This window comes from Neopelma chrysocephalum, unplaced genomic scaffold (assembly GCF_003984885.1).
Source record: "Neopelma chrysocephalum unplaced genomic scaffold, ASM398488v2 Primary Assembly neopelma1_24, whole genome shotgun sequence".
Classification (NCBI taxonomy): Eukaryota; Metazoa; Chordata; class Aves; order Passeriformes; family Pipridae; genus Neopelma; species Neopelma chrysocephalum.
This window is the reverse complement of record NW_020897693.1, coordinates 47,728,365-47,744,184: the sequence shown is the minus strand read 5'-3', so window position 1 is coordinate 47,744,184 and position 15,820 is coordinate 47,728,365. Positions and strand designations below refer to the sequence as shown.

At 36.8% G+C, this 15,820-nt stretch overlaps 1 protein-coding gene across 7 annotated transcripts in view; it reads right to left on the bottom strand.

The window, feature by feature from the left end:
* The window catches only part of KLC1 (kinesin light chain 1), a 49,083-nt gene that overhangs the window by 25,696 nt on the left and 7,567 nt on the right, over window positions 1-15,820 (bottom strand). For all 7 annotated transcript variants that reach the window (XM_027674066.1, XM_027674069.1, XM_027674068.1 and 4 more), the window contains exons 2-4: window positions 6,117-6,378; window positions 2,638-2,868; window positions 571-649 (exon numbers count right to left, since the gene is read on the bottom strand). In XM_027674066.1, coding sequence (XP_027529867.1) covers window positions 571-649; window positions 2,638-2,868; window positions 6,117-6,377 — 571 coding nt within the window. In that variant the 5' untranslated portion in view covers window position 6,378. The remainder of the gene's footprint in view (window positions 1-570; window positions 650-2,637; window positions 2,869-6,116; window positions 6,379-15,820) is intronic.

The following is a 15,820-nucleotide window of genomic DNA, read 5'->3' as shown; positions in this document are numbered from 1 at the left end:
TTACTAAGCAAGGCTTATCTGCTAATAGCTTTTTTCAATCCCACTACCAAACCTCTACCTCAAACTCCACTGCATATTGCTCAGCCCTTCTGACCCAAAGACAAACAATACTTCCAGAATGAGCAGTAAAACTAAGGCAGACAATCTCAGGAAAGGACAAAAGACTATATGAAAAAGACTTCATACAGAAACCTGCCATAAAAATCTTAGATCATTAAAAAGGTCATTAACAGAATTCACTGAATTTGGTCACAATCCACCTCAGTCACTTGGAACTAACCTTTTCCATTCTGACGCCCGCAGGAAAGATTGTGGGAGCAATTTTGAAACTAAGTCACTCTAAAGATCTTTACAACAGCTGCTAAACTCTCTTTAAAAACCTAGGCTCCAGTTCTGTACACATCGATGTACATAACGTGTATCAATGATTGGTTTCCTTATTCCAGGAGAGGCATTCACCACTCTAGCTGTGTCCCAGAGGATCCCAAGCATGGATTCATTTTTATAAAGAGCATCTTTATATTCTGCATTGCAGAAATACACCAACATTGTAATCTGAGGTGCACTTACTTCCTTGTCCTTGGTCATCCTCATCATTGGGAAACAAGTCATCCAAAGGCTCTTTGGTGGAATCCGTATCTTTATCCTCCTATAGAACAACCACAAACCCAGGAAATTAAATTTAAGGCATAAAAGGACAATCCATTTAATCAGCAATGTTAAAGGAAAACCCCATATTCAGAACTTCAGAATTGACAAGAATAACATTTCTCACAGTTTTAGAAAGGTCTTACATTCAAACGTATTTACACACCCTGTCCCAAAACAATACAGGACACCTTCAGAAGAGCCAGGAATAGAAATCAGGTCTCCTAAATTTCAGTCTCAATTTCAGCACACAAGAACACATTTGCTATTCTCACAGAGGCATTAGATCTAATGAAAGTACCCAGTGAAGAGTAAACACTGCTGAATACAGAATTGACCATGGTACTTTTTTTAGTCATAGAGAGCAGTTACAGATGAGCAAGGGAGAGGATTAAGGAGACCTCAATATCTGAGTACTCAGCTTCCGCACAAATAACTGATTTTGCAATTGTGATCTGTAAGGTTCAAAAATTTAAAAAACCCACTTGGAAGGAAGTTCATTTCCAATAGTCTCCATCTGGAATCATATTAATTTCTGCACAATCCATCAGTATATATTGACTTTAAACATCCAAATGTATTTTACATCATTCCAAATGTACAACAGAGAAACAGATCACCCCTCAATTCCATTTCTTAAATGTGGACTCTACACAATATAAATATTTCAAGTTCTCAGAAATGTTAAGCTCAGGAAGGAGAAGACGCAGGAGCAGAACACAGTCCTATTTTTCTGGCTCTCCATCTAACACCTTTTTCCACAGAGGAGGAAAAGCCAACTGCTGCTGTTGGCATCCAAATTCAATGGCGGCAAAACAGGTGCACTGCAAAAATAGCAAATTGGTGGGACTACATCTCAGATGGGAAGTTCATAATTTTAAGTGTGCAGATTCCAACCTTATCCTGAGTCTATAGAACTATTTCAAAGGCTAACAGCAGACACTGTCCATATGGTTAGTGATGATAAAGATGCTTTGCTTACTCTGACTCTATTTGCCAATTAAACTTCAAATAATGGTGCTATTTAGGCCATCTGCAGATTAAGTTTGACAGTTAGCACATCAAAATCCCAATATTCCCTCCTCCTGCCACTTTTCTGAACAGGCTTCTCGGGCAGTATTCAGCTACATACACCAAATCATTAAACTGAACTGAAAAGTTCTGCCTGCAACTGACCAAAACAACTCTTCACTACTCACAATATGTTAGAAAGGATTAGTCAAGCAGCCAGTCAAACATGTCTAAACCGCATATATTTTTAACCATTATGTTGCTGAAATAATTAGTTATAAAAAACTGTTCCTTCCAAAACACAGCTGAGAAGGTCTGAACACAAAAAATGAAATCTTTCTCTACAGTGTCATCTAACTGAAGGAAACAAAACAAAAATATTTTAAGAAGGGCAAATAAAAAAGATTTTTTTTTTAAGTAATAAGTTATTTCTGTAAATTAAAGTTGCATCCAATTTCCCTCTGAATCTAAGGATATGTAACACAATGGGCTTGAAAATGTATAGATGATCACAATGTCTGACAGGAGGACCTGAAAGGACTACTCTAAGCTAAATTCTCCACAGATACAAAAGCTAAAAACTGATTTCACAGGATGAAAATTAAGTATTTTTCCTGCAGTCAAAATAAGCCTAAGTAACTTAGGATCTCTCATAGCTTACATTCCCCACTTATTTTACCTGCTGAATTTATAGAAGTGAGATTTTGGGTTGGTTCAGCTCTTCATGATAGTAAAGGAGTATTTATGGATTTTGATCCTCATGTATTTTATTATCTACAGACAGTAAAATACATACTCTCTTAAAATTTAAAAGAATGAACTCAGAATCATTCTGCAACCTACGTGACACTGGTACAAGGTAAGAATTTTAATGACAAGTTTATGTTGAAGACAAAATATATCTGTTATTTCTTGCTAAATAGGCAGATTACAACACATACGTAAATGTAAGGTGCTTTTTACTATACAGCTACTTACTGATGGTGAAATGTCATCGTCATATTTTTTTAATTGATTCATGAATTCTAGATGTTTCTTTTCTTCCTCCAGCTGAGCCACAGACTGCTCACTTTTCTGTAGTTTCTGCTGTGTATTGGCTAGTTCATCCCGTAGCCACTGATTTTCCTGGCATAGCCGGCGAACCTGAGCACGCAGTTTCTGCTTCTCTGATTCCACTGCATTTAAGTGATTTGACAAGGCCATCATTACCTAAAAAGCAGAAGGTGTCACATGACTTACTTCCCCTAGAATCCAGTCCTATATTTAACATAAAAGCCTTTTATTATTTAAACCTGACAGCTGTGAAATCTTGGTAAACATTCACACTTCTCTTCTTTACAGATCTGTTCTCACTGTTCCTTGAAACTCTTTTACCAGTTAAAATCACAGAATAGTTTGGGTTGGGAAGGACTTCTAAGATCATCTGAGTCCAATACCCCGCCACAGGCAGGGACACCTTCCACCAGACCAGGCTGATCAAACCTGGCCTTCAACACTTCCAAGAATGCAGTACCCACAACTTCTCTAGGCAACCTGTCTCACCACCCTCACAAGGAAGAATTTCTTCCTTACATCCAATCTAAACCTACTCTCTCTGTTTGAAGCCATTAATGCATGTCCCATCACTACATGCCCTTGTAAAATTCCCTCTCCATCTCTCTTCCAGCCCTTTTAGGTACAGGAAGTGGCTGTAAGGTCTCCCCAGAGCCTTCTCTTCTCCAGGCTGAACTATCCCAGCTCTCTCAGCCTGCCTTCACAGGAGAGGTGCTCCAGCCCTTTGAGTATCTTCATGGCCTTCTCTGGACTTGCACCAAGAGGTCCATGTCCTTCCTATGTTGGGGGTCCCAACCTAGAGGAACTTCTTATTAATGACTGTTTTCCATGATGCTATCAGAAGTTTAAATTGTTTTAGAATTGTTCCTGGAAAATTAAATATAATCTTAAAATATATGAAAGATTTGAACTAGATTAATGAACTGGAATTAATGAACTATTTGTTCCACTAACATGAAATGGAGCACTTTTAACTTGAAGGATCACAAAAATAACCTAAGAACTAACACGGAGTCCTAATTTAGCAGCTTCCAGACAGAGGAGGATTCGTTTGCTTCCAGTTCCTAAGGATGAACACCTCAGCATAACGATGATACTTCAAAGGGGCAGTTACACTACTGAGCTCTAAATGTGCCATTGATCACACAATATATATAAGCACTTTATATTACTTATAAGCTTGAGTGTGCAGACATTCAAACCCAGTCATATTAAGGACAAAAATAGAACAGCCATGAAAGCAGTCTGCTTGGATTGGGGTTTTTTCTGCTAAGCAAAGTTAAATGAAAAAGGAGCTTATTAAATGAAAGCCAAACACTAGCAGCAGAAGATATTCTCCCTTCACTGTTTATGCAATCTCCCACTGACATATGCAGAACAGCTCCCAGGAAGCACGACTTGTACGAGTGGACCACTGGTGAGAATACAAATCTTTTAGATCAGTTTGATGTCCCCAAGTTACTAGTATTTCATCTCCTCAATTTCATGCCTTTTTTAAAACAAAGTTACCATTAAGTGGTTTTAAACTAAGTATTTAATGTGAAACAGATGGTGTCCTTAGCTAAAATTTCAGGAGTCAAAAAATTCATCAAGCCTTTACAAACAACTTTTTCCTATAAAGGTAAGAAAAACTCCAGGTATAATTTCCAAATTAGTCCAAATCTCTAGACTTCAGCACCCACCTATTTACATATTTACACATCCAGCATTTTAAATTACCTGGTCTATTCAAACAGTGGCATTTGTAACATCAGAAAGTACATTTAGGAAAGTTGTGGTAATAAGGTCAACATATTCAAACACTGAACAAGCTACAATGGCAAACTAAAATCTTTTGTAATCTTACTCTCTAGAATTAACTGAAAAGAAAGTCTGATCACTTCTTCAGCAAAGTTAGTTTCATTTTCATGGAAATAACACTTAAGTCACCAGATCTACATGCATATCACAAAAAACATCTAAAACATATTTCCATTTCTCAATTTAAACAAACAACAAAAAATTACTACATTGTTACAACTCAAAGCTGCAGGAAGAGCAGCCTTATCAGGTCTGAGAGTAGTAGTTTGAAGCGTAATTGGTTTCCTAACAAAGGCAGTAAACGAAGACTTCTTGGCTCCTCACCACCACGGTTCAAAAAGTACCAGGTGAAGCAAACAAGGCAGGAACATCTGCAACTGGGGCTGCTGAATGTGACAGAGCCAAGAATCAGAACCAGCTTTTCAGAGTCCCAATACCACATCAAAGTTAAGAGAGAGAAGTTTTTAATTCACTCACAGATCTTCTACAAACAACCATTAAAGGTAACTTGACTGTTGCAATTTTATTCCATGTACCTTCTAGTATTTCCTCACAGTACAAGGGATCACAGCTTGTATAGCATAATAAGGCCTGACAGTCTGTACCATAATGTCCAGGGCTTCTAAGTTCCCATGTCTGGTAACCCATATTTCATTCTCTCAGTCTCAATTCACCACGATCCAATGCACACACCTTCCAGATCACCAAGCAATAATAGCTCAATCCAGATGAGAAGTCTGAGCACAGGTATAGACCAATATAAAGCCTATATTCTATATTAATATAGCCTATTAGTATTCTCTATTAATATAGAACCAACTCATTGGCATTTTCAACTCATTTGTTAGCACTCTGCCATTTTACACTGGTGACTGTCACATCACATCGTTTCAGGTTTTTTATCTACTACAAAATACCTTAAAGTTGTACTGTAAGTATAGTCCTGACAGCACAACTAAACATGCATCTTTTCACTCATCTTCTGCACAAGATACCTTCCTTGACTAAGAGAGTTCTCCAAAATTAGCTCAGAGTCCTTTCTCTAATGCACCAGGGAAAGCTGTTCAGATTCTGCACTCAATTCTTAACTTTTGAAATGTTTTAGATTCAATTCTGGTTTAGTAAAATTTTAATAAGCATTAGAGATTCTTAGGCTCTAGGAGCAGCATGAGTTACTATAAGGAATCTCAGAATCAAGGGAATATAAACAGAATTTAAGGTTATGCCAGAGCTTCAAAGGCTGGAGCAAATTCATTTATGTGTATGGAAGTACGTGTGAGACCTTCCTATGCAATGATTTAGAGTTAACATGCCACTGCTCAGTTCTTGAGCTGCTTGAACATTACCTGCCTAATGCTGTGGAAAAATCCAAACAGAAAATATAACTGTCTCACTGACATAAAGAGGAGCTCAGTTAAGAGCTTCAGTGCTTTAACACTGAAGGCACAATTAGTTCAGTAACATGGCAAGACAAACAGTAAGTACCTCTATTAATTAGGGCAGTCTTCCTTAACATACAAGAAAAATGTAAATGTCCCAGCACATTACTAATACAAATGCAAATCCTCAAAGTCTGAAAAGCTCTATTTTTACTGCAATTTTACCTGTGCTTCACTAAGGCCAAGCTCCAGCATTTCCAGTGACTTTCGAATCATGTTTGATTTTTCTTCAACCAGATTAGTCTCATCATCTTTCTTCAAACATTTCAGTGTTTCAAGTAAGCTCTGTAAAATTGAATTGTGTTCATTCTTCAGTGCCTCTAGTCCATTGATCACTTGCTTAGTTTTGGCAATGATTTCATCTTGAGTAAGCTTCTCCAACTTCTCTTCCTTTAAATACACCATTGTGGACATGTTTTCATACATTCTGAAAGGGAAGAGTATGCTAGTTAATACAAAAGCAAAAATAAAGTAAGTAATTCTCTCTAAATGAATAAAGTTTTCTTTTAAGAAGTCATGTAAACATACAAATTTGAAATGTATATTCGGAATGCAATTATATTTGTGCACAACTTTTACAATATCTTAAGTTCTGGGTTTGAACAGTGTTTCAAGTTTTCCAGTTTCTACTTCCAGACTTAATATTGACACTCATTCATGAATCAGACAACACCATATAATAAAATACAGACTACAGCATGACAGAAGAATTTCTAAGGAGCACTGAAGAACAGGGCTGCACCTCCAGGATTCTCATTTGTGCAAAAACTGGTACAAATGTAGCTGGTGTATAAAATAGACACTATAATAAATATAGCTAATTGCAGAAGCTGCTGATCTAGAACTCCAAAAATAATCACAAAATAGAGCTTGAAGAATTTGAAGAAATACCATCCAGCCTTCTAAAAGGGTTGATCAATCAATTATGAGAAAAAAGTCATCCTTTTGCAGTAAAAAGAAAACACCATCTTTATCCTTTCCCAAGGCTACAAAAACTGTTATGACTACATATTTTCCCTCCAAGACTATTTTACGTTCATTATTGTAACTCTACAGTTACACACAGACATTCAATTGCCTACAGGTCTAGATGCAGCTGTTTTGATCAAGATGCAACAGCTGTCTCATGCTGGAAAAAGCAGTTTGTGTAACACAACCCTTGCAAGAAACTTTCACTGGTGCTATTTTGTCGGTATCTTGTGCCCTACATTAAGGATAGCAAATTTCTGAATGTTTGTCAACATCTCTATGAAATGTAAATAAAGATCCAAGAAAGTTTAGAAACTCAGGTAACTTATCACACCTGCTGTTATTGAAGTGACAAACAGGTACAACAATGTAAAAATGCAAAGAGAAGACACACAAATAATTTGACCTTTTTTAAATGTCACCGGAAAAATGTTCTATAATGAAAATAACGAGAACTGAGAAATTACTCCTTTACACTTCATATATTTATATCTCTGAGTGAACCAGGAAGTAAAAATTACAATGAAATAGGAAAGATTTTTCAAGAGCAATAAATTATCACATCTATGTGAAGACACTTGGGGAAGCATTGATAAATTAACATTTAATATTAATTAAACTGTATTAAAACAGAAACAAGTCTAGTTTTAGAAGAAAAAAAAAATTACATCCACTTAAATATTGAATTAAAACTGCTATAAGGAACATGCAATATGCACATCATGACAACAGCCAGAAGATGTGCTCTTATGCACTTGTATTACATTAAAAATAAAAGACTGTTCCTTCTGTTTATATGTACTCAAATTACCCTCTCTGCTATGATCTCCTGCAATGAAATACCCAAAAGGCACATACCCATTTGTCACAAAACCAAAAAAAGCTGTACACGACACTGATTTATTTTGTAATAATCAACTGTCTCAAAACACAGTTAATTTGGGGAAGCAGTGAATTTAGTTTTACTCCAGTTCAATAAAAGAACTTCATATTCACATATAAATTAACATGGAGCATATAAATCTGTATAAAACAGCTAATCTAGCATGACATAAGAAATTAACTCATGAAAACCTGATGCGGAGAAGGATTTTTACACATCTCCCACTTATAACCTGAGAACTATTACCCAGAATGCTTAAAAGACAGTTTTAAAGCACATACTCTCTGAAGTTGTGAAGAAAAATTAACTGCAATTTAATGGGGGCCAAATTTGTAAATAAATGCTTCTAACAACCACAATCATATAAGAAATTGTAATCCATTACGTTAACTTTAGCATACAGCTCAACCTTAATTACCCTTGGTAATTTCACACCTGAATGCAAAGAACCAAACCTTTGATTATAAGAAAATGAAACCAGCAGAGAACATCTAATGAAGTGACCATCTGTGTGTCCCATGTGAACAACTCCTTCTGCATGCCTGAGTATTATCCCATTCTACAGCAAAGACTAAAAGCAGGTGTATCTATGTATGGCTGTAATGCATGTATAGATGCCATTTTTAAAAAAAAAATTACACACTTGAAACACCACAGTAGAAATAAAATGAATTCTAAGGGGTGAATACTAATAAATTAGCACCCCTCCCTGTTACACAAAACTCAGAAACTCACACCAAGAAGTACATTAGGCCTTGCAATGGCCATGTCTTCATAAAAAAAGAATGAAGTAGCCTGGAAAGCAAGCACCTGTGTGACACACGAAATCCAGCCAAAACACACATCTGTGTGCACAGTTACAGCTAAGCCGTGAAACCACGACACTGGTTTGTTACCGTAAGGAAAAAAGGATGTCAGAACAAGTCCACAGCCCTGGCTAAATACACTGAAGTGGCAATTAAGGACGGCTAAGCCAGCACAGCAGCTTTTGAAGAGAGAGGAAAAGCAGGTTTAAACCCAATGGGGCAAAAACATACTTAAAAGCATCCCAGCAGCAGACCTGCTTTACTAATATGTGCTGTCTAAATCCGGTGCGCCAGATCTTTTAGCCACCTCATTCCAAACCAAATGCAGCTAAAAGCTTCCACTGCCTCAGCAAACCATGCTGTAGCTGGAGTCAAGTCAAAAGCTGCATCAAGACACAGACTGACCTGAGGGTCCAAGCAGCCTGGAGAAGGATTCTCAAGTGTCCTGTGGTTAAAACTGTTACAATCTCAATCTCTCCTGCTGACACGAATACAACTTTTGGAATAGGTTTTGTAGGGTGTCTGTTTAAATGACCTCTGCATAAAACACTACAGAAAATTTGGACAATGCTGTTCAGAGTTTCATAGATTGTGTTTGAGAGAATAATTTAGAAAATAGCAGAATAACAAACATGTAATTTGTCATGTTATCGGATCTGATTCTTTGTAGGAGTAAAATGAATAAATATCCTTTAAGAGTAGCGTGAAAGTGTGATGCTATTTCCATTATTTTTTTAATATATTTTACAAAAGATAATTACCTATTCATCAAGCAACATATGTTAATCATACTATTAGATTTGCATACCCCGAGGCAGCAAACCCCATACAGGAAGCCAACAAATTTAAGTTTGTATGTAGGATGTATACAGAGGAAAAGAGACAAAACGTAACCTGCCTTCCTATTGTCACTTCTCAAAAAATGTTAACTCTTTCTTCCTATACTTTTTCCCTACAGAAGAAAAAGGGCATAGGCAAAGGCTTCTTAAGCTCCTGTCAGTTTTATCCTGACACTGAAAATTTTACTTGTTATAAGACAGGAATTATAGATTAAAATACTATTTTTTTAACTCAGTGTACAATTGAAAACAAAACAAATAATTAAGATGCAGAAAAGTTTATTTGGAAAACATAATTTTGCATGAGAAAAAAAATGTAATGCAGCCAGAGTTACAAACTCACCTGCTGGCTTAAGAAATTTACATCTCTTATTAAGTATGTGCCTACATAAATCTTGAGTATTACCTTCCTTGTTTGTTTTTGACAATATAGACTTAACTAAAGTACAAAAGTAACTTAGTGCTTTCCAACACTTTTTTTTTAAAAAATCAAGCAACCTTCTTAAACCACATAAAAATTAATTAACTTTGACAGATCAACACAAAAAGCCCTGCAATGACACCAACTAAAGAGGTTTCCACAAAATTTTGCAACATAAACTCAAATCAAAGAAATCGATTGAGAACAGCAAGAATATGAACCAAAGAAAGCATAAAGGAAGCAGAGCCAAGCCTCCTGTCTTTCAGTGGTGTAACCACTGGGATAATCCCATCATATACAAACGACTTAAGTGGCTGTTATCTTTAATCAGTTTAAGTATTTTGTTATTCATAAAACTTTCAAAACAACTGCACTAGTAATGCTGACATCACAATTTGTGCCTAAATTCTCCTACAGACATACACACATCACAACTAGCTACTTAAGCTCTTCCAACTCATATTTAAGGACCTCTTAAACATAAATAGCTTTTCCTACTCAGCTACTTTTAAAGAAGTGTCATTTTCCTGCAGATCACCTCAAAATATTCTTGAGCCAAAACACAAACATATGAATCCCTCTTTGAGTAGGAAAACTTATCAAGGAAGAATTTTATTCTAAAAAACCCACAAGATTTTTTTTCCTTGACTAAAGATTAGCACAGATCCAAAAGAAAAATAAACAAAACCATACCAGTTTGGTTTTTTTTCCTTGTGATGAATCCCTAAGGATTCCCTCTCTCTGTATTGATATTTTCATTATTTAAGAGGTTTCAAGTACTAAAAGCTTGGGAGATAAATTTTTAATTTATCTAGTGTCTGATCATTATTGCTTCAAAACACAATTAAAAATAAATAAATTTCAAAACCCCCCAAGTCTAAACTGCTGTGTCAAGCCAAATTCTCCCTCGACTTTATCCTCTGAATATACAGATAGCAAGCAGCATAGCTGAAAATTACAGAGTAATGTGTTTGCATAAAAGAAAATCATCTTTCTAACAGTAAAAGCTGCTACAAGACTGTCTTGAGCCATACCAGTCATCTACATGCACAGTTACAGTATATACTGATTTGAGCTTTTTGTATCTCTAATATGTACCTATCAGGTCTCTGTTTTGTAACAATAATCAGTCTTTTCAGGGCTTTTAACCCTAATTTCACTCTTAGTTCCCCCTTAATTAAATGGCAAGGCTCAGCATCCTACATCTGTCATGTGCTTGCTTCAATTCTGTATGAGCTGCAAATTACAAATCATTAATTCCCTGCTCAGACCAAGAACACGTCTCATTACATCATGGAACGCACCATCTTCAAATACTACAGAGCTGCTTTAACTGCTAATCTTCATAATGTGGAAAACTGCCTTCTCAAACAATCCTCAAAACATCACAGGCCTTGCAAGCACAAAAGGAAAATCACCAACAAAGGCAAGAGAGGAAAAACAGTCTGTGGAGGGACTGAGTCCCATGTCAAACACTGCATTAACTGCACTCTTCCCTAAAGCAACTCAGCCAAACACAAACGACAAGGATGAATCACCCACAGATGCCTTTCATACACTTAAAAAGGTATTTGTCAAATGACTCGGATAACAAACACTCTGGTTTGAATATACTTGTTATCGTTTACAGTCAGAAATCTCCAAGTCTGAAGGAACAATGATCGCTTTTTTTTTTTTAACGTAAGATGTTAATTTCTCTTTCTCTGTGAGCCTATTTCTGCCATCACAAGTCACATTCCCATACATAGGGAAATTTATCATCTTTCTCTTTTTTGTTTGATTTGCCTTTATTTTATTCCAACACATTATCTCTAACCCCCCAAAAGAATCAAAGTAGCTTTTTCCTCTTGACATATTCAGGATTGTAGCTTTACTGCCAGTGCTATCCATCCATCACTCTTTTCATCATCTATATCTGAATCGACATAGAATAGAAAATCTGGAACTGCACCTGCAAACAGCGTCCTGTTGGAGGTCAGACTGAAGGCACACTCACTGACCCAGTTCTAAAAACAGAATACTGCTGCACTTCTACACTGCCTCAGGTTTCCAAAAAGAAAGCATCTTCACAATTCAGCACTCAGGTAACACAGGCTACATCAAAAACCACTCGGAGAGGACAATTAGCAGCACATCCTGGAGGCTGTGAACCACTGACCAGAGGCAGGTAAGAAGATGGAGCTGCTCATGACTAGCAACCAACATGAAGCTACAGAGCAACTGCCCCTCTACCAAGGGGAGTAATTTTTTTCTACCAACTTCCTACTAATAAGTATCTGAATTTTAAAAAATCTTACTGTACTCCTTCTGTCAGCCTTCAACTCAGAGCTAATACTGAATGCAGAAGTCTGACCTACTACTTGATTTAAAATGAAGGTATGCAAGGTAAATACTATAAAAAAAGATATTTGTAGTCCTTTAATGTCAAAGGCACATATTCCAGGAAAAGCTCAGAATCAAATTCATAATTTGAGCTATAACCCTTACCACCACAAGATGTTTGTGCTAGTAGGCAAACTGGACACTCATTGATAACTTGCAAAGTTTTAGCATTTATAAAGTCAAGTCCGCCAATTTCTGAAGAAATGCCCAGTCAGCAGGGGACAGCTTGACTAAAAAGTGTAAAACACCAGAAAACTTCAATACAGGCCGAGATTTCCACCAGACTAACATGGGTGTTGCTTTTCTGTCAAGACTGCCAGCAGCAGCCTACTCTCCACATGGCATCAGTGGAAAGAGGCTGCACCACAACAGCATCCATCTCTGAAAAACACTGTCAGGCTCTGGGAAACCCCAATGGTTATCAATAAGCCCATGCACTGCATTAAACTATGTTTAAGTGAAGAGGATTATGTACTTGTTTAGCTGAAGAACATAAGCCACTGTGTATCTACCTTGATAAATCTTGGAATCTTCTAACGTTGGAGCCTGCTATAGAAAAAAAAAATCCTATGTTTCAGGGGACATCTTGGGATTCTTTGAAAGATGAAAAAATTATTAAGGAGAAAAGCAGGCTAACAAACTATATTTGCTAAAAAAAGAGATGATAGCAAAAATAGCTCCTATAAAATCCTTAGCAAGGAGGATGCTGACAATTCTCTTTGAGAAAGCACAAGCACTGCTGAGAAAGTACAAGCTATGAAGATTTGCTCTGCTGCAGAGTCCTTTTATTTAGATTTCTATAGCATGCTACTTCAACACTAACGAAGCATATACTGATTCTTAGCAATTGTATCTGAACTCTTATAGGTAAATAACACTATTTTGAAATCAATACTTTTACACATTTCAAGGATAACAGATAAAAACCCTTGAGAATAATTTCAGCCCTCAGCTTGCCTTCTTTCGTAGCAAACTATTTTCATTAAAATTACTTCCTGCTGAAATGGTTAATTCAGAAAAAAATCCTCACACAGTATTAAAGTAGTCAGTGACATAAAAGCGTTCTGTAACTACACAGATTATTCTTCCTCTTAAAGACAAGATTATGGTGTCAATCCCTTGACAGTACTGCACTGAATAAACACTAGCTACTAGCTGGCATTTCAATTATCATGATACAGCAAATCTGTATCCTTTTAACTGCAGACAATCCAGATGACCTGTCAATCTATTTCCAAAATCTCTTTTAGATTAAAGCATATCTGGAATTCCCTAATGCTGCAGGCCAAATCCCACCTTGCTCTTCCTGCTCACATACTGTGGCAGACAGAGACCTGCACACGATGTGACTACCCCCACTATTTGTGTAAAACTAATCAAGGGAAAGTATCCTCTTTCTGGCATATCCCACCAACTACATTTTACCTTTCTGAAAGCCTAAGAACAGATAGTTACTAAAACACAGAATAGTAACAGAATGTCCTAAAATCAGCGTAGATTCTCTTTCTCTGAAAGGTGTCATCTGTTTAGATCCTACAATCAGTCCACATGTACCATAAGCAAGTAAAACGAAAAAATTTATTCTCTGTATACATTCCCAAGCCCTTCTAACATCTCAGGTTTCAAATAAAGCTGGGTGTATATTAAGATGCTTCTATGTATTTGTTGTCACATCAAAGATTACTCTTCGTCAAAGCTGAAGCAAGCGCAAAAGAAATCTGACAGGCATGTGTGTGTCTAAGGCAGTTTAGTAGACACAGTCAGGAGTCCAGAGCAACTGCATTAAAGGTCACACTTTCAAGAAGGTACACCTGATCAACTCTTTTGTTAATCGAAGTTACTATCATCTGTTACAGGTTGGTGGTACATAACTTCTTTACTCAAAATCTGAAACAACATACCTACCCCTAAGACCTGCGGCAAGATCTAAACCCCGTTCTTTTCCAGAGTTATAAAACCACATACAAACCTCTTTCACTGTTTGGTAGTGTTGGGCAAAGACCTCTACTGCTGATTTTAGTTTCGTCCCTGCAATCTCTGAACATGCACAGGCTGCAAATCGCAAGGTCTCCGAGCCCTTGGAGCAAGGGAGTTGCCTCCTTTCTGTACCAGTGCTGTGTCAACAGCAAACAGCGTCTGTTGGGCTCCTTCAAAGCAAGCACTTCCTTAGTTTCTGCGAGGACAAATAAACACTTCCAAGCTGCCACCAATGGACCTCAAGAAAGCAGAGCTTTCTGCCTTCCCTAAAACGCTGACAACACACCAGTCTGGGCCACAGAGGATTTGCCTTCTGCTTATGACAAAAACGCCCACCTCACTGGATCATTTTAACAAAATGACCATGACTGTATTAAGAGTAGTTACATAAAAACAGAATAAACGTATTTAAATGCATCAGAAGGCAGAAGTTTAATCACTTAAAAAGCAATTACATTTACCCTTAGTTATTAAAAAGGCTTGTCACAAGAATCGAAGACACATCAGGAAAAATCAAGGCTAATTGTTCAAAAAATTGTATTGTAGTTTAGCGTTTTGTAGTTACAAAGACATGCTTCATAAATTATGTACATTAAGTGGATTGAAGGAAAATTTTGACTGTATTTTTAAAAAGTACTGTCAAGACAGTTTGTGTTACAAATCCATCATCATTATCAAATTCCACAATTTTTCCCTCAATATTCCATGAATATACATTTCTTTCTATGTGAAAATGGCACTTGGCTCTTCATGGACTTGCCAACTCATGCAACCATGTCTTCAGTGAATCCTGTTAAGTGTCTTGGTAAGACTGATTCTAGCTGGTGAGAGAGTCTGAGCCTGGGATAGAGGGGTACAGTAAAACCAAAAGCATTTTCAAAGCGACTTGTCTTGGGAATTTTAAGCTGTCAGTAGTGTAGACAAAACGTTTTTTGAGCTTGCCTCTAGTTCTTTCATTTTGCAGTGTTATTTTTGGACAAGAACTGCTTTATTGACTAACGAAAGTAAGCATCCATTTACGTTATCTATTTATCTAAGCTCTAAATAGCACTTAGGTAAAAGCACAGGAATGTTCCCATCAAATCAGACTTCCATAATACATTAAAAACTCCATCAGCTACCACTTACTAACATCAGATCCATAATCTTAACCAAATCTACTTTTAATAGCATACCTAAAAAGATCTAAAAAATGCATTCAGGAAGGGCAGAGAGGGCCACATCTTGTCTCGTATCATTGGAATTACGTGGGAAACTTTGCTGACAATTTACTGTGAGTACAGATTACGTTGCTTTTACACGCTTGAGGACATCAAAGAGAAGGGTTATTTGAACTGAAACAAGAAAACCAGCAATTTCTTCTGCAGACATAAAAGGAACATCCACTAACATTGTTTCAGCACACACTAGCCTTTAGGTTTAACAAGTCCTTAAATCTGGTTTTGAAGCTATCTAATAGTTTACATTTTAAGATGCACAAACTGTGCAGGGTCTTCTTTTGAGCTTTAGGAAAAACAGCCTCCTCCTGCTTATACTGCTATTAAAAAACAGAAATACAAAACCACTAACCTAATTCTTACAAAATTACTACA